Here is a 19,010-nt window from a genome sequence, read left to right on the forward strand (position 1 = left end):
CCCAAAGCCCCATCTAAATGCCTATTAAGAGCAGTGTAATTATTGGTGTACCATATCACTTGTATGGCTTGGCTATCTTGCCTTGACCCTAACAAAAAAGTATTTAGGCTATGAGGAAATGCAGAAAGACAAAAGTCTCAAAACTAGAGCTCCCAGTAAATCAATAGGTAGTCTTAAATGTCCTCTGTAACAAGGCTCATACTGAACCTCACTGATACCAATTTTCCTTTAGGACACCGATGATTTTCCTCCCTTGTTATTTGCATGAAAAGTTAAGGATCACTGGAAATCTGTTTAGGACCTATGATTTATAAAATATCCTTATAGAGTCAACTCTTAATGCAATAACTTCTTTCATATTAAAGTCAGTACAGAATAATCCAAAATTATCATTAAAAGCACATTTAAGAAAACTAAGCCACAAGAGTGTTGCATTATAATTTAATCTAATTGCACAAAAATTTGAAATTACAACTCCTCTGGATTTCTAAGAGGAACGTTATGCATGCCTCCATGTTCAATTCTGCACTGTTACATTTAAACCATATAGTGAATTTTACATCATGATGTATCAATTTAGAATTCCCATGCAACACCTCAAATTATATAAAATGGAAGCAATTTTTAAAGCTTTGTGGAAAAGTTCTCATGCTAATGATAAAAGTCCTTTTTAAGGCCAACTTTGGGTTATAATGTACCAGGCTGCTAAACTTTAAAATGTTGGTCACTGAGTATCATGGACTTTGAACTGGCTTCTACTTCTAAAATATGGTAAGTACTAACAATCACTTAGGTGACAACCACGTATCTCCTTTACTTCAAAAGCCTCAATTTCGTTTCTAAGATTTGTGTAACCAACTGCTTTCCATGGGACAAGAACTATGGTAATAGTGGGTTCAACTATTACACAATTATGCTATTATTTTATTAATTCAAAAGCACTTTTTACAAGAAAATAAGTATGGCTTCCAATAGGAATGTTATACCTGAACTTGATACCAAGCTCACAGATTTAGTTTTGCAAGGAAAAACAAGCTTTCAGGTTAAACAACAATTTGTAACCAAAACTTTAATCCCAAGGATTCTCACAAAACATATTACAAATGACAGCATGAAAAAAAAACTTTGCACAGTAACTCAAAGTTCAGCTCTACAATGTACCCTTAAACTGGCAGGACACTGGTATCTTGAATAGTCTCAAATTTCCAAATAAAGAATGTTATAGAGAGATATGTGTTCACATACAGCAATCACATAAGAAACTTATAACCTAAAGCAAAAGTAAACTAACTTTCTTGAAAATTCTTAGATTCTACACCAACTAGACCTCTGCCCAGTGTGAAAATGAGTTGGGTTTAAAAGAAAAAAAAAATTTTAACCACTAATCTAGTTTAATAGTGCAGCTTTAATTTTTACCTGCTGGCTTGTGTTCACAGCAGCTTTTGAAGACTGCATGTTCAACCACAGCTGCATATTACATCCCAGCTATGAAAAAAATCTTATGTTCAATTTTTGCCAGTTGTTTCCACATTAAACATCACACTGTAGCTGGGCAGGAATTAAGAGGTTTATTATCTATCAGTCTACGCACCACTAAATAAAGTTCAAAGCAAATTCAATTTTGCTTAAGGGAACATTGTAAAGTAACAATTCTTGGTATTATACGCCTCTGAAGATCCATTTCAAACCACAGAGAATTACATCTTTGTCACTGTTCCAAGACAAACAAATGTGAACAGCTAAAACATCTTAAAAATGCACCAAGCTTATGAAGTCTCAAACAAAACTTGAATTTTCTGTACATACTCCTGTCAAATGAAGTTATTTCCTGTACACCACTCCTCTTGCAAACTGGTCTTCTATTTCCTTTCATTTGACCTAGATCGGCTAAAAAACAAAAAAAACACAAGTTGCATCTGTAACTTGGTGACAATTAACAAAACATCAAAATGTTTTATGGAAGTAATAAAAATATTATCAAAATGGCTTGAGAAAAGACTCATTTGTTTCTAATATGTTATGTATGCAAGGTCTTAAATGGCTCAAGTCATTGAATATCTTACCTACGAGACCTAGAGAAGGATCGGGACGGCTTGTGATTTCTCTCCCGAGACAGTGATCTCTCTCTTCTCCTATCTCTAGAAAGGGACCTATAAATGCAGAGGGGAAAGAAAAATGGGACCATTCAGGATTACACACAATAAACATTTGTAGAAAGTCTTTGAAAATTAAAAGCTCTTTCAGTCTTACAACTCAACACTGGTTCTATATACCATCTGATTCGTTACTAAAGTCAAGGGTCTACGCCCATTAACCAAATCATTTGGAAAACAATTTGGGAATGACGGCAACACTACCATTTCTGAGAACGTGGCCAAAAAAAGGCAGTTATTTACCTGCTCCGGCTGCGGGAGAAGCTTCTCCGTCTTGGAGATCTAAAAGCAGAAAAAGGAAAGTTAGGCTAATTGTCAATTAGTATTTATGGCGTGAGGCATTTCCCAACTTTTCATTCTCACTGTTGGGCCCAGTGAATGTGCCGAAGAACTGGCACCCATCGTCCAAAAACAAAACAAAACAAAACAAAAGAAAAAAAAGAAAAGAAAAAAAAGGCACAGAAGGATTAAGGAACCAAAAGCTCAAGTGAAAAGCAGGTATTCCAACCATGGATTCACTTTAACAAAGAATGCTTCACAGCAGATCTGTCCAATGCAAAACTTCATGTCAAACTAACTTCACTACCCAAAACACCACACCAAAATGTAGTCCCACAAGTAGTTCCAAAAACAGTACCATAAACCAGTATTTGGAACCCATGCAAACCTGTAAGTCCATGACAAGACTTAGGTACCAGGTGGATAGTGTAATTTTGTGAAAACGCGCTAGGTGTAAATATTGATGCCATTAAGTGCTACATTAGAACTGCATTTGTGATCGTCACATTTAAGAGTGTGTTTAGACTTATCAAAATTACCTTAGCTTGGCCCACTTCACCCCCAAATTTTTAAAATTTTGAAAACGGTTAGTAAAACCATTTAAAGGTGATAGGAGTGAACAAATTTTTGCTAGAAAGGAAAGCTAAATCTGTTAGTTATTAAAATTTTTAGTTTGGCATCTCACACATGCAAATAAGTTTCACTGGAAGGTCTAAGTTACATTATGAGTTCCCTATCACCCTTAAAAGTTTTATTCAAGCAATATATATGTACATTACCATTCAATTATGCACAGCCAGCCTTTGATCCAGAAAAAAGAATTACTTTAAGCCGCTTACTCCTTATTTTAACCAGCAGTAAACTGTATAAGCAGGAAAAACTTACTAGTTTTGGGTTTCAACAAGCTAGAAATGGTGAGGTGAGGCTGCCGGACTGACGGCCAGGAAGAATTTGCTGAAAAGGTTTTGCCAGATGTTGCGTTGGATTTAGTTGGTTGGCGAAGGGGGTGTTGTGGATTTTTCCTGCTTTTTTGTTAGCCGAAGGCTGCTGCTGTAGTTGTTGTGAAGACATTTGGTAAATAAACAGCTGAGCTGATTGGCCAGGAATGTGTGGGCGGTCGAGGTGGCTGCTGCCGATTTGGTTAAGGTTGGAGAGAAGGCTGAGAGAAAACAGCATGCTCGGGAACCAAAGGGCGGTGCAACCTGACGACTGGCCATGCCTGGGTCATGTGAAACGACACCAGCCAAGCTGAATGGGGCGCGCTGGTCACATGACGCTGAAAGGGCTAGTTGACTGGCTAATGCAGACTCAGAGGGTGGTGAGAAGAGACATGATGGTGACTCTGTAACGGGGTTCATTTTTATTAATAGATGGACCAAAAAGCACAAAAAAAAAATGAAAAACAAGCCATCAGTACAACCATCTATTAGCTAACAAATACTCTTTATTATGATGGGCAACAGTGTGTTTTGTTTTTCAAAATAGCAAAAGGGGCAAGATTTTGAACTCGTTATCTCCTAGAAGGACTTCACTCACCTGTAAGAGGTAAATTCAGTCCTATAGAAACTATTTTGAAGGTCTGAGGAGATGTGGAGTTATAGCAACCAAACAACACTGTCTGGTCCAAGAATGATGCCATTTTCAATTATAAAAAAACTGAATTCTCTCCTATTTGGGTTTGAAGAACAGATGACTGGGATTACTTTTTTCGCCCCCTTTATTGGTCAGTGACTTTCGTTTCAGAATGATTTCTATTTTACCAGTTGTAACATTAAAACAGCTGCCTGTTTGATAAATATTACAATCGTGCTAATAGAAAACACATTTTTGTGAAGAGCTAGAGTTGAATGTAATGTTTGTCATTATGGAGTCAAGAAATGGAAAAAGGCCTAAATTGAAGTACAAGGGAAGACTTGGAAAGATGCAACTAGAAGATGAACTAGAAGACAGATCCAAGATAGAAGTTACTGACTACCAACATGAACCTAAAGACAAAAGCCAACACTCAGCACAACTCACATACCCCAAACTACACCCAGCAAATGTTTCATAAAAACCTCCGATTCTTCAAAGTTTAAAACCCACCAACAAATTTAAGAGAAATACCTGCTCCTATTAGCTACTCCATTACAGCAATACCTCTAACCACGCTCTCTCTCAAGTACCTGCGGCGAGGCGGAGGACTCCTTCTCCGATAATCATCTCGAGGGCGACGACCCCAAGAGGGAGGTGGGCCACGATTTCGACTTCTCTTTTCACCATTCGACAGTTCCACTCTTACTCGGCAGCCACAAAGTGTTCTAGGAAGAAACATTAATTTTAAAACAGCCAACCTGAATTTCTAAGAGATATGTTTTAAAGCAAAAAAAACAAAAACAAAAACAAAAAACACACTCTTACTTAGCTTCTTAGCAAAGAACACATCTGAATGCCTCCAGAATCCTTAATACCAAAGCAAGTTTTGGTTCCCCTTTTCTTAAAGGAAATCAACTAACTTCATTACATTTTATTGCTCTAAGTCAGTCTGATTACTGGGCTCAAGGTTAATTTAACAGTTGCAATTTAAGTGTGAAAACCTCTGGATTCATCCTCAAAGAACTAGTTCATCTACTGTCCCTGTTACTTCTTCCTTTAGGTCCCAGCACTTGTTTACTGACCTTACTACACTAAGTTTGGTCTTCCTCTCCCCCAATTGTCCATGTAAACAAAGCAATTAAACAGGACAAAAACAATTGGCCATTTTATATCAACCCCGCTCCTCAATAATCCCTTGATAGTTGACATGTAAGAAAAGGCAGCAGAAAAAGGCAATTATCGCCCACCTCTTCATCAGTCCATAACCATTTAGTTTAGATAAGGCACCATATTCCGACAGTGGAAAAAGGTGGGGCCCTGGAAACATTTTTTTGCTATCTACCTGGATAAAAAACCTTTTATACAGCTTTATAGCCATCTCTCAAACCATTTAATTTGAGGGGAGCTTAAGGATTAAGTTTTCCTTGGTTTCAAGAAATCTAATGGTTTTCCAAATGCCAACTACAAGGAGGAAGGCAACACCTGTTCACTGTTAAGGCTCGAATGTTATTTATTAGCCAGCTAACTGGACACTAATTACAAAGGGAAACGGCTATACAATCCACACTTCCTTAAGGAAGTATTTCAAACACATAAAAGATAATGGTACGATAAATCCTCATGTAACCATCATTCAACTACAGCAATCATCAGTCCGTGGCCATTCTTACTGAAAGAAAATATTTTATTCCAAATTGTTTTGAAAACAATTCAAAAATGACAACACAGTTGACACCGTGGAGAATTTAGATTAAAATGTTCTGACCTTTTTCTGGATGCAATTGATCCGCCTAAGAATTGACCATTAAATTATTTTCTTCAATGGCCAATAAAAACTTCCTACTTATCTCCAGTAAACCTGTTGTCCTTTTTCTGATTGCAAAAGTTTTATGTGTTATATCCAGTAACATCAATTTCAGATACCAAGAAGTAATCCAAAACTACATATCCCAGAAATGTTAAATATGAGAAACACAAGCAACATATTTACCATTAGTAAAAATCAATCAAATTACCTCCCATCTAGCTCTCGGACAGCATCGGCTGCATCCCGGGGATCTTCAAATTCAACAAAAGCGAAGCCGGGAGGGTTTCTAGCAACCCACACACTTCGGAGTGGTCCATAATAGCCAAAAGCTCGTTCCAATTCAGTCTTGTTACCGTTGTTTCCAAGATTACCTACATAAACCTTACAATCCAATGGACAGGAATCACGATGCATTTCTGTTAAAAAAAAAAATTCTGTTTGAAGATTTACTCAATATACACAGTGAAAAACATATCCTTAGGGAAAAATGCCAAAGTACTAAACACCAAACAAGTAAAATTATCACCCTTGAGTCACCTGTTTCTCCCTAATCGTTCCTGGTAACCGCCAGGAAGTCAGCACAAATTGCTTAAGAAAAAAAATGCCTCCTTGAAAAGCGAAGGAAAAACACTGGATGAGACCTTACTACACTCTGGGCACCGAGTTAGAAACTTTACCCGTTACTTCAATTAACCTTGAAAATAAGAAAATTAGACATATGGATAACCTGCTCAGAAGCAAATATTGAAATACTGGGGACTCAAAACCAAATGAGCTACATGCAGAAGAGAAGTAGTTAAGGCTAAACAACTAGAAACAATATTAATGTGCCTTAACACCAAAACTTAACCAGCTTCATTTCTAAAGCAACAAGACTGTTAGGTTTTTTAAAAATGTACCTCAAAAGCAGCACTATTCTTAAGGGCCAGAGAGTATTAACCCAAACGTCCATCAACAACGGTTAAAGCAAAATGTATTATCCATACAATGGATTATTCAGTAAAGTACTGATACTACAAACGTAGATGAACCTTAAAATTGCAGTTATAGAAAACACAGAGGTGCACACAACTCCATGTATGTGAAAAATGTCCAAAACAGGTAGATCTAGAGACAGATTAGTGGTTACTAGGCTGGGGTGTAAAGACAGGGGAAAGGGGGAGTGGCTACTAATTGGTACAGGTCTCCTCAGGAGGAAAAATCACAATGTTCTGTAACTAAACAGATGTGATGGCTCCACATTATGAATGTACTAAATGTCACCGAATTGTAGTTTAAAATGAATCTTACATTAATTTTACCTCAAGTGGAAAAGATTAAGTATTTGTTATGAAAGAATTTACTGCACTTTACGGGTTTGTATTAGATAAACCTTCACCACAAAGTTGCCTTGGCAATGATTCTATTCACCTTAGGCCAGTTTCAATTGCATGGAAGAGCAGCCTACTCAAATACTCAAGAGTTTTTCATAACACCACGTTCTCCCCGCTCTGGATTATTTAAAAAAAAAACCAACAACAACAAAAACAAAAAAAAAACCAATCCAGTCCACACACATCCTATTTGCGTGACCCCACCCTGTGCTCAGGAGGTGAAACCAAATCATTGCCGGGGCTGATTTTTTAAAAATTTTGCCGTGACCAGTTTCAGACCTACAGTTTAATGAGAACAAGAACGATGCTGCTCAAAGACGATCGATTTAAAAAAACAACAAAACGAGGTTCAGCTTTAAAAACTGAAATGACATAAAAAGAAAAATGAGTACAGAAAGCTTGATTAGTGACTTGAGGAAAAAAATCCTAAGACCTCCCTAAGAAAACGTGGTGCAAAAAAAAAAAGGCGCCATAAATTGCAAGGCCGCGGCCTGGAGTACATACAACATGGTTACCAGCTCCCCTCTGCCTAAACTCTCGGGTAATCCCACACCCCACTTCAGCCCCCAGTGGAGAGTTACAAACATCTTCACTTCAAGGCCGAGGGACGGCCTCTGGCGGGCCTGGAGCCCTCGCCACCGCCCGTGCTGAACGTCACAAAATGGCGGCGGCGTCTCTTTGTCTCAATCTGGCACCGCCATTGGGCCTGACCCCAACCTCCATACTCTTCAAGTTCCACTTCCCACTTCCCTCCTTTGGACGCTGGTCTCTTACCGAAATCTTGGGTTAGAAACGCGGAGGCTCAAATCCACACACCCTCGGACGGGCCTTCCGCTCCCCTCCGCCCAGCTCCCGTAGATACGCTCACGGACCCGGCGTCCACGAAATGGCGGACCTCCGCCTTCTCCTTGCCCCTATTTATACGGCATGCTGGAGTCACATGATTGGGCGGGCTCACCCAATGAGAAGCCGAGAAGGCCGTGACGTACAGCCGCAAACGCAACTAGAACCGCGGTTGCTGGGAGCGCGCTTTGGCCGCGCCACACGGTCTATGGAGACTTGCGCCGCCGCTCTCCCGGCGCCAGAAGTTTGGAGCTACCTGAGGTGTTCCCCCGTTGCCGATCTTCCAAGTTACCCTCACTCCTCTCTCCCTCATCTCCAAATAGGCTGAGATTATTAACACTACTGCCGTCACTCCCAAACACTAATAGATCCATTTGCTTTTAATAATCCTCGCCAGCGGTTAGGCTGGAACTAAGACCATCGCGTTTACAAACGTGCATCAGAGTTGCTCCCAAGGTCACTGAGCTGTTGGTGACCGAGCTGTCACAAGATTGTGCCCGCCCAAGTCCTACACTTAAGGAAAAGCCTGATCCTGGAAAGTTTGCCCAACTCTGGCTGGTTTCCCGCCTCTCACCCAACTGCGAGATTTGGCAGAGACGGGTGGCGTCATCGGCCTGGACTCTTTTTTTTTTAAGTGTTTAATAGAAACTCCAAAGGCAAATGAAATCGGCCAGGCCATCTAGAAACTATCGCCTTTAGCGAATAACAATGAAAGGAAGTTCCTGAAGAAGACTGAATTTAAATTCTGGCCCCCAAACAAATACCGGGAAGGGCACCCCTAATCCTTCTCCTGGAAAAAAAGGCTGCTGTATTGATTTGGGGGTGGAGTAGGGGCTCGTGGGCCACTCACACCTTCCTCTTTTCCACTCCCCCTAGGAATACAGAGCCGCAAAAATAATTATATAGTGGGAGAGAAATACCACGATTGTGTTAGAAAAATCAATATCTCCCTCTCTGGAACAGTGAGTTCATCGAGAAGTTTGCCTGATGTCCTCAAACTTTCTCCTCTCCCCTTTTGCATTGGTGTCTGAATGAAATTCATTTAAATCTGCTCTCAAGAAAAAGAAGACAATAACTTGTATGTTCGGTCATTAGCTGAATGATATGCTAATTGTGTCTTATCTCTCCTAGACATTTTTGCCTTATCTCTTATTGTGGTTCTAAAATGTTTTTCCACAGTGGGGGAAATAAATGCCAAAATTTAATTGCCCTGGGACTTAAGTTTTCTTACCTGTAAAATTGGAATTTCATACCGCAAGGGAAGAGGGGGAAAGAACTCCAGTTGTTGAGCCAGGCCCTGGGCTGGCCTTCCTTACCTGTGTCATTTCCAGGTGGGGGATGTGGTTCTAGCAAACTCTCTTTCACTTCTTATTTTTCTATCCTTCTCTAAATGTTTTTCTCTTCTGGCTCATTTATATTTGCCTTGACTTGCTCCCCTCCTCTATGGAAACTTTCTCCTCTTTAATGTTTTCTTTTGCCAAAGCAAGGGCTTTGAAATCAGACAGTCCTGGATTAGGGGACTGCTACACTTACTGCTAAGATGTCTTGAGAAGAATTTCTTAACCTGTCTCAGGATTAGTTTCCTCTCTGTAAAATGAGATAATATTACCAGTCTTTCAGGGTTGTTAAGTGCTGTCTCCTCCCACAGGAACTTCAGCTTTTGTCTGCTGTGGTCCCTACTGCATCACTAGGGCCTGGAAACAATTCTGGCACATGGCAGGTGATCAATACATATTTTTTTGATTATTTAATTCAGTAAAAGAAATATATATGTAAATCACCTGGCACAATCTCTGCTCAAAAAATGCTGTCTAGCTCATCTGCAAGCCAAAGAAAGAGGCCTCAGGAGAAACCAACCTTGCCAACAAGGAACTTGAACTTCTGGCTTCCAGGACCGTGAGAAAATAAATTTCTGTTGTTTAAGACAAAAAAAAAAAAAAAAAAGCTGACTCTTTTTAAATGTTCTTTTCACATCTCAGTATCCCATTCTTTGCTACTATTTTTTCATGTTTGTTTATATGTATAACGCTAGTCTAGCATGTGTCTTTCAATGGAGCACTCTTAATTCCTCCAACTGTATTCATGGATATATTTTGAACCTCCTCTGGCTATCCACACATAATTTCCATCTCTGGTAACTGCAGCCAAGTGAGTTATCCATTTAAATTATGGAACATTTTAATATTTCTTTAAATCTATTCGACTACCAACCGGTTGTTCTAGACACTAGAACCACATTAAGCTCCAAGAAGACACATCAGAATTTCGTGGTGGGGACGGAATGGGGATCATATGTTTTAGTGACCATCTCTCGGTTTTTGAGGAACTACCTTTCTCACAATAGACCACATTACTGACTCAGATGTGGTTGGGCCCTACAACCCACTTTTTCAGGGTAGGGACGTGACCGCCTCTGATTAATTAAATCGTTCCAGTTCTTATCCCCCATTTCTACCCCAATTAGAATGAATGAGTAATCCAAGAACAGTCAGCTACTAATTCCAGCACTACTACTAGGCCAACCAGAGAAAGATATGCTCAGTTCCTGTGACTAGTGGGTTCCTGAGCCATGGCAGCCATCCTGTTTCCAGAAGGGAAGAAGCAGCCTGTGGTGGACCCAACCTAAAGGGAAGGAGAGCTGAGAAATGGGGAATAAAGAGCCCTGAGCCTCTTGTCAAGGAAGCCCTAAACCCATTTCCACTTTTGTGATTCCTAGTTATTTGAACATCCAAGTTGCCTACCTCTTCCCCCAACTCGTCTAAGCCACTTTGAGTTGTGATTTTTTTCCCCTGGTCACTTGTACATGGAAAGATTCCAAATATTGAAACTACTATGACATAGAATTCTCACTACCTCAAGTTGAGAACCATGGCACTAAATTGTCTTCCAATTCTAAAAACTTCACCTGTTACCAATTCCACTAAGTACTTTTTTTTTAATTTAAAAGAAAAAGTTTCTGATGGCTAGGCATTAATATCTACGTATAAGAATTAATAGTTTAAATATTGTAGTTAACTTCAAGTATCCATGAAGGAAAAGCTAATAAGAGTATGGACCATAACAATAGTTCATTAACTACTTGGTTTAGTCACTGTGGCAGGAAGCAGGACACTCAACAAAGGGTTACTGAAGAGGTAATTATTTATAGATGTATGGGCAGAGTTAAGGAAACCCACAAGGGAAGAGAGAACTCCCAGAGGCAGCTCTCAGGCCCAATGGGCCAAGGAAAGGAGCAGGATTACCAGAACCAGCCAAGTGCCACAGCTATGAAAAGAGGTTATTATGGCCTTAGGTAGAGGCACTGCAGTAGCCTAATTATGGGTTGGTTGGTTGGTTTTTTTTCCTTGGAGGCAGGAAGATAAGAGGTGGAAGAACTGGACTATTCTCTTCTCCCATAGTCCCATCTTTTAATGGTGACTTCTATAGCACAAAGCCATCTGGAAACCTGAGTGCGAAAGAGCGGGATGATGGAAGCCTAAAAGTCAGCCTCCCAGGGCACAGAAAAAAGCATACGACAAGGTCTGAGAAGGTTCCCAACACAGAGTTTCTGTGCATCAGCCTTCCAGCACATCAATGTGTTCCAGATGATGGAAGACTAAAAGTCAGCCTCCCAGGGCACAGAGCAGAGCAGAGAAGACTGGAAAACTAATCTAGGTCTGTGCTGTTCAATACAGCAGCCACTAGGCACATGTGGCTATTTGAGTCTGAACTGAGATATGCTCTAAATGTAAAACACATATGAGATTTCAAACTATAAAAAGAAGGTAAAATATCATAGTATTAACTTTTATATTGAATTCATGTCGAAATGTTAATATTTTTGATGTATTGTGTTAAAAATATATTATTAAAGTTAACTTCATCTATTTTTTATACTTTTTTAGCTGTGGCTACTAGAACACAAAATTATATGCGTGGCTCGCATTATATTTCTATTGGGTAGTGTTGATCCACCAAGACAAAAGGAAAATAACTACATACAATTACAACAAATAATCATTTAAAAGTTCATTTTAACCACATGGTTTCACTTATGTGTAGAATCTAAAAAAACAAAACAAGACAAAAGCAGACTCACAAAAACAGACTAAAGGGACTGCTACCAGAGGGAAGGGTGTGGGGGATGGGAGAAAAAAGTGAAGGAATATAGTCAATAATATTGTGATAAGTTTGTATTGTGACAGATCATCACTAGAATTAGTAGAGTGATCACATTGTAAGGTATAAAAATGTCAAATAACTATATTGTACACTTGAAACTAATATAACTAATATAATATTGTATACCAACTATACTTAAATAAAATTTTTTTAAAAATCAAGAACTTGGCTACTATAATAAATTATCATAAGAAAAAATAAAATTAAATAAATAAAAACTCATATCCTGTGAAAATAGTGTTCTTGCAGTTTTAAGCTTTTTTTAAATTAATTGCTTTGATACTTTGAGATACCACTCTTCTATGTATTTTTATATGATTCCCTGAAACAGTTTTTGGATCATCTTTCATAGTTAACAATCATTCATTCATTCAAGAAGTTTTTATTAGATACCTTCTTCTATTTTCCAAACACTGAGATGGATTTGGAGGAAAAAGTGGTAAGCCAAAACAAAGCTTCAGGCTGTCAGCACTGGTCTAAGTTCCAATATAGAGGGAAATTAGAGAAAGAATCACACAAGTACTTGTGAAATTATTTATGTGGAAAATGGTCTGGGGAGGGAAATGGTGCTTTAAGAACAAATATATCATAGGAGAGATTGGCCCAACTAGGTAAACCAGAGAAGACTTTACGAAGGAAGTGGTGATTGAGCAAAAATAAGAGTTAATGGGCAAAGTTATTGAGAGGAGTGAGAGAATGTTCCTGGAAGAGTACAGAATGTGTAAAGTTCCTGTAGTTAAGTCAGAAGAATTTTTTAAAAAAGAAAAAAGCCAGTGTGGCTGTGCACAAAAGTGAGGGATAGACTTAAAATTAATAGTATGTAAAATGTTCATTTTATACATGTGTTCATTCAGATATCAACAAGAAGGTTACCAAGTTCCTATTAAGTGGTTTCAATAGAGCAAGATGAATCAGTCACTTTCATTCACTCAATAAACGTTAACTGAGTACTTACTATGTTTCTCTCTGGAAGGCTCGGAGAGCTGCTGTAATGGTATATTAGAAGTAGGTGCACCCAGGAGACTTTCTCCATGTTCCACATAGACAATTCCAGGTGACAACTGAACTTTTCATTTTCTGAGGGGGGCCTCTTGTGTCTGGAAAGAAATAAAAATTGATTCTGCTGTTTTGATTAACATTAAATTTATCAAAGTTTCAAATTCTTAAATCTAGTTCTTTTCATATAGTTAAGCTAACCCTATCATTATTATTTTATTTGCAGAAACTCTAATGTTTTTTAAAATCATCAATAATTCCCACCGTCCTTAGGTAAAGCTTTAATTGAATCAAGGTTAAGCAGAATTTCCCTAAATAATTAACTTTATTTACACACTTAACAGATCTAATTCTTTTAAAGATATCAAGCAACACTTGTGCATTTAATACACTTTATTTTCTGAATATTTCAAAGATCTATTATAGCTGACTTAAAATTCTAACAAGCAAGATAGCCCGTGTTCATGGATTGAAAGACTTAATATTGTTAAGATGGCAATATTACCCAAAGCAATCTAGATTCAGTGCAATTCCTATCAAAATTCTACAGGCCTTTTTTTTTTTTTCAAAAATGGAAAAGCCAATCCCCAAATTCATATGGATTTGCAAGGGGCTCTAAGTACTCCAAAATAATATTGAACAATCAGAACAAATTTGCAGGACTTACACTTCCCAATTTCAAAACCTACTGCATAGCTATATAATCAATACGTTGTAGTACTAGCACAAGGATAGACATATAGACCAATGGAATAGAACTGAAAGTATAAAAATAAACCCATGTATCTATAGCCAACTGATTTTTGGCAAGAGCCAAGGTTATTCAATGGGGAAAGAATAGTTTCTTCAACAAATGTGGTTGTGACAACTGGATATCCCTTGTAAAAAAAAAATGAAGTTGGACGCCTTATCTCATATCATATACAAAAATTAACTGCAAGTGGAACAATGACCTCCTAAGTATTAAATCTAAAACCGTAAAACTCTTATAAGAAAACATAGGGGTAAATCTTCATGGTCTTGGTAATAGTTTCCTAGATACGATGAGCTCAGGCAACAAAAGCGCAAGCAACAAAAGAAAAAATAGTTAATTTGAACTTCATCAAAATTAAAAATGTTGTGCCTTAAAGGGCATTATTAAGAAACTGAAAAGGCAACTGTTCTGTAACAGAGAATATGTCTAGTCTTTGTCCCAGGTTCCTGGCATTGAGTTTCTAAAACCCTTGGAATTTCCTGAGCAACCATATGATTAGAAGGATAGGACTTTGAGCCTGCTCTGCCTCTGGGGAGAGGGGCAGGGGCTGGAGTCTGAGTTCAATCATGTAGCCAATGACTTAATCAACCAAACCTACGTAATGAAACTCTAGACTGAAGTTCAGTGGAGCTTCCCGGTTCACGAACACATTGATGTGCTGGAAGGCTGATGCACAGAAGCTCTGTGTTGGGAACCCTCTCAGACCTTGTCGTATGCTTTTTTATGTTTGGCTCTTCCTGATCCGATCCTTTATAATAAAAATGGAACAGCAAGTGTAGTGGTTTCTTGAGCTCTGTGAATTATTCTCATGAATTATCGATACTGTGAGCTCTGCGAGGGGGTCATGGGAATCCCCTACATTTTTAGCCACAAAAATGCAGGTGGCCTGGAGACCCCAGAAATTGAGGCTGGTATCTGAAGTTGAGGCAGTCTTATGGTTACCACATCCTTAAATCTATAGCGTCTGATGCCAACTCTGGGTGACTAATGTCAGAATTGAGTTGTAGTACATAGTTTGTGTTGCAACAGTTGGGGCTGAAACAGAATAACAACCTACAAAATGAGAGAAAATATTTGCAAATCGTATATTTGATACTAGTCTAGTGTCCAGAACTAGTATAAAGCACTCTTACGACTCAACAACAAAGAACCAATTAAAACATGTGCAAACTACTTGAATAGACATTTCTCCAAAGAAGAGATATAAATGACCAACAAGCACATGCAAAGATGCTCAACATTATTAGTCATTAAGAAAATGCAAATCAAAACTGCAAAGAAGTACAACTTCACACCCATTAAGATGGCTAAAATAATTGTTTTTAAAAAGGAAAATAACAAATGTTGGTGGGGATGTAGAGAAAGTAGAACCCTCATACATAGCTGATAGGAATGTAAAACAGTGTAGCTGCTGTGGAAAAGTTTTGCAATTCCTCACAAAGTTAAACATAGAATTATCCTATATGTATTTCCACTTCTAGATATATACTCAAAAGAATTGAAAACTGGTACTCAAACAAGTACATGCATATGCATGTTCATAGCAGAACTATTCACAATTGTCAAAAGATAGAAACAGCCTGAATGTCCATCAATGGATCAACAAATTGTAGAATATACATAAAATGGAATATTATTTAGCTATAAAAACAAATAAAGTGCTGACACATCCTACAACATGGATAAACCTTGAAAACATTATGCTAAGTGAGTCTGTCACAAACGTCACATATTGTATAATCCAATTTATTTGAAATATCTGGAATAGATAAATTCAGAGATAGAATGTAGATTGGTGATTGTCAAGGATGGAGGGAGGTGGTAAGAAGTAGCTTCTTCACAGTACCAGGTTTCCTTTTGGGGTGATGAAAATATTTTGGAACTAGGTAGAGGCAGTGATTGTATACCATTGTATGTGTACTAAATATTATTGAATTGTTCACCTTAAAATGGTTAATTTTATGTTATGTAAATTTCACCTCAATTTTAAAAAGAGGGAGGGAAAAAAAGGAAATTACAACAAGCAAAAGTGTTCTAAGCCTGTCAGCAACCCTTATAAACCTAACGTAAAGGACTAAGTTTTGTGGCCCCACAAAATTCCTATGTTGAAATTCTAATTCCAATGTGATGGTATTTTGAAGCGTGGCCTTTGGGAGGTAATTAGGTCCTGAGGGTGGAGGCCTCATAAATGGAATTATAGCCCTTTTAAGAAGGCCAGAGAACTCACTAGGCCTCTTTCAGCTATGTGAAGATACATGGAGAAGTGGGCAGTCTGCAACCCAGAACCTGATCATGCTGGCAACCTGATGTTGGACTTTCTGCCTTCAGAACAATGAGAAGTAAATTGATGTTGTTTGCAAGCCACCCAGTCTGTGGTACTTTGTTATACCAGCCCAAACTAAGACTAATAAATCAAATCTATAGATATGATACATCAGAGTTTGGACTCTAGACCAGAATGTGGGATCTGAACACTGACTAAATATTTAATGACATTAAAGAATTATGATTAATTTTTAAAGAATTATGAGAATATGCTTATGATTTTTTAGGTCCCTATGAGATATACATGCAGAAATACACATGAAATGATATGATATTCTTGATTTGCTTCAAAATAATACAGGTATGGGAAAATGGATAGAGGATAAAACAAGATTGACGGTTAGCTAAGAATTGATGAAGCTGGGTATCGGGTATATGGGTTTATTATACTCTCCTGTCTACTTTTGTTATATGTTTGAAAATTTCCATAAGTAAAGAGAGAGAGAGAGAGAGAGAGAGAGAGAGAGAGAAATTGAAAAGGAGAGAAGCCACAAGGGAAGAACTGGAAGAGAAGGGGCAAAAAAATTATTATGCTGCTGCTGATGTCATAATAGTGTAGCATTTTATAGATTATGAAACATTTACATTCAGTAATTCAGAAGAGACAGGTTCACTCCCAGCTTCTTCCCAAACCCCTTTCCTGCCAGCCACAAGAGCCCTGCCTGCCTGGAGAGGGAAGCCGCCTGACACCTAGAAGACAACAAATGTTCAACAAAGATAAATATGAAAGCTCTCATTTCCAGCCCTGCCTACACTTGTCCAGAAGCTCTGCAGCAATCCGTAGTCTTGGTCTTAGAGCAAAGAAAGACCATGAGCTCTGTTGGCACCCCTAGCAATTATTCCTGGTCTCTTTCCAGCCTCTCGGTGCAGGGCTTGATTGTTGGTGTACGCTTGCTACATACTTTAGAAGTTAAATTACAAATATACCCAAAAAAAGCCTTACTCTCCAGACAAAAACCTATAGCTTGCTTGAAGAGTTTTTGTTGTGTTTTAAGTTTAAGGGTCTGGCCCTGCAAATGAAGGCTGTTCATTTCAGGTTACAGTTGTGTCCTGGGAAAGTTTAGGCCTCTCAAAGTATGTCGCAGAATCAGAAAGTTTGGGAAACACTGAATCAGCAAAGAGGAATTGTGTACATAAGGAACCTGGCGAGGCTGGTGGCCATTTCATGGGTTTTAAGAGGATTTACAACTATTCTAACCCACCCCTCAAAAAAACACCCACAAAACCCCACACAGGTAACAAAACAATACAGGTACGATCCATTTTTCAAATATATAAGTATTATGTATATAATATACACACACACACAAGCATTTATTATATATGTAATATACACGCACATACATGTATATACATATACATGCACATACATACATACACACATGCATAAATATATAGAAAGAGATAAAAAAGTAGTATAGGCTATGTATCAAAAACAATGGCATTTACCTCTGTCTAGGTGGTGAGATGGTCAAGAATTTATTTTAGAGATTTGTTTCTCTGTATAGTCTAATTTTATATAATTATATTTTAATGAAAATAAAAGTCTTTTTTACTGAAGATCCAAAATACTTAAAATCTAATTTGGCTTTAAAAATTTCATTTAAAATTGATTCACGGTTTCCCATAATCATCAGTTGATTGATTTCTTTCTAGTTTAGGGGTGTCACATGACCACTGAAGTTTGTTGGTTAGCTGAGAACATTTGAGTAATTCTATTTCCCTGACACTGCCCTTACACTTTTCTCTACATGTAGCAACCTCTCCCCCCAAAAACACACATATACACACACAATAATTTTCACCCTGTGGTTTTCTGGATTGTACCTGATTTAGAAAATGTCGCTGTAGCACTTGAAACAAGTGGAAACTGGGATGTAGAGAGGTTGAGTAACTTGCTCAAGCTCACACAGCTGTAAGGGATGGAGATGGGATTCAAACCCCAAGTCTGGCTCTGAAGCTTGGTGATCACTTGAGTGAAAGCAGCAAGGCTTAGAAATTGTAGCCATTTGGAAAGACTGTGTTTGGCATCGGTGGGTGTGTGTTTGTTTTTTCAGCTCCTCATGTTCCTCCGTTCTTCCAGGAACAACATGTTACATGACCAGATGTCCTTCCTTGCTGGGCCCCGCCCCCTGAGGTAGCTCAGCTCCTGAGCCTCCTTTTATGTTTTCAACTCCACCCTCTTCCCCATTCGATGGCCCAGAACTTCAATGCCTGCCTCAGTATATTCCTTTTTTTGGTTTTCACAAAAGAAGTCTGGAAAAGGATCCAGACCAGAATGAAAGGACTGCTTATACAGCTAGGAGATGAGAAATCTTTTATTTCAATGACTCAGGCTGGCACTCTGGAAATAAGAAATACAGGCAAAGAAGTTTGGCCTCAAAAGCAACTACAAGAAGCAACTGAAGAGGGCAGAGTGGAGATGTCAAGATGTCATAATCTTTAGTATGTGCTTAATTCTGTGTTTCAATGTAGATTTGTCTTTGTTCCCCATGGCTGTCTTCTTTCCTTCTTTCCTGAGTTTCTAAGTTGTTTACACACCAATTCAAAAAAACTCAGGCCCTGAAAGTATAAAAAAATTTAGGTAGCCATAATTATCATAATTTACCAGATGTTTAAATGTAGCACTTAAGACCTTTTAAACCCAGTTCAGTCTCTCTCTCTTTCTCTTTCACTTAATCCTTGAAACTCTGAGGTAGATGATCTTATTATCTCCATTTTATGGATGAAAAAACTGAGGCACA

The 19,010-nt window shown here is 38.3% G+C and overlaps 1 protein-coding gene across 1 annotated transcript; it reads right to left on the reverse strand.

The window, feature by feature from the left end:
- Positions 1 to 427: 427 nt before the first annotated feature.
- SRSF3 (serine and arginine rich splicing factor 3) lies at positions 428 to 8,117 on the reverse strand. The gene is made up of 6 exons (XM_006907320.3): positions 7,962 to 8,117; positions 6,023 to 6,230; positions 4,598 to 4,732; positions 2,397 to 2,435; positions 2,064 to 2,150; positions 428 to 1,887 (listed from the first exon to the last, which is right to left on the reverse strand). Exons 2-6 carry the CDS (start codon positions 6,226 to 6,228, stop codon positions 1,860 to 1,862), a joined length of 495 nt encoding a protein of 164 aa, XP_006907382.1. The 5' UTR covers positions 6,229 to 6,230; positions 7,962 to 8,117; the 3' UTR covers positions 428 to 1,859.
- Between the last annotated feature and the right edge of the window lie 10,893 nt (positions 8,118 to 19,010).

Source organism: Pteropus alecto, unplaced genomic scaffold (assembly GCF_000325575.1).
Source record: "Pteropus alecto unplaced genomic scaffold, ASM32557v1 scaffold202, whole genome shotgun sequence".
NCBI lineage: Eukaryota > Metazoa > Chordata > Mammalia > Chiroptera > Pteropodidae > Pteropus > Pteropus alecto.

What these genes read in the sequence shown, in the direction of transcription:
- SRSF3 (XM_006907320.3), bottom strand. Translation starts at nt 6,228, where the DNA reads ATGCATCGTGATTCCTGTCCATTGGATTGTAAGGTTTATGTAGGTAAT. An exon ending in GTCCGAGAGCTAGATGGGAG is followed by an intron (nt 4,733 to 6,022) that starts GTAATTTGATTG and finishes GTTTCTTCCTAG; the next exon opens with AACACTTTGTGGCTGCCGAG. An exon ending in TTCTCCCGCAGCCGGAGCAG is followed by an intron (nt 2,151 to 2,396) that starts GTAAATAACTGC and finishes CTGCATTTATAG; the next exon opens with GTCCCTTTCTAGAGATAGGA.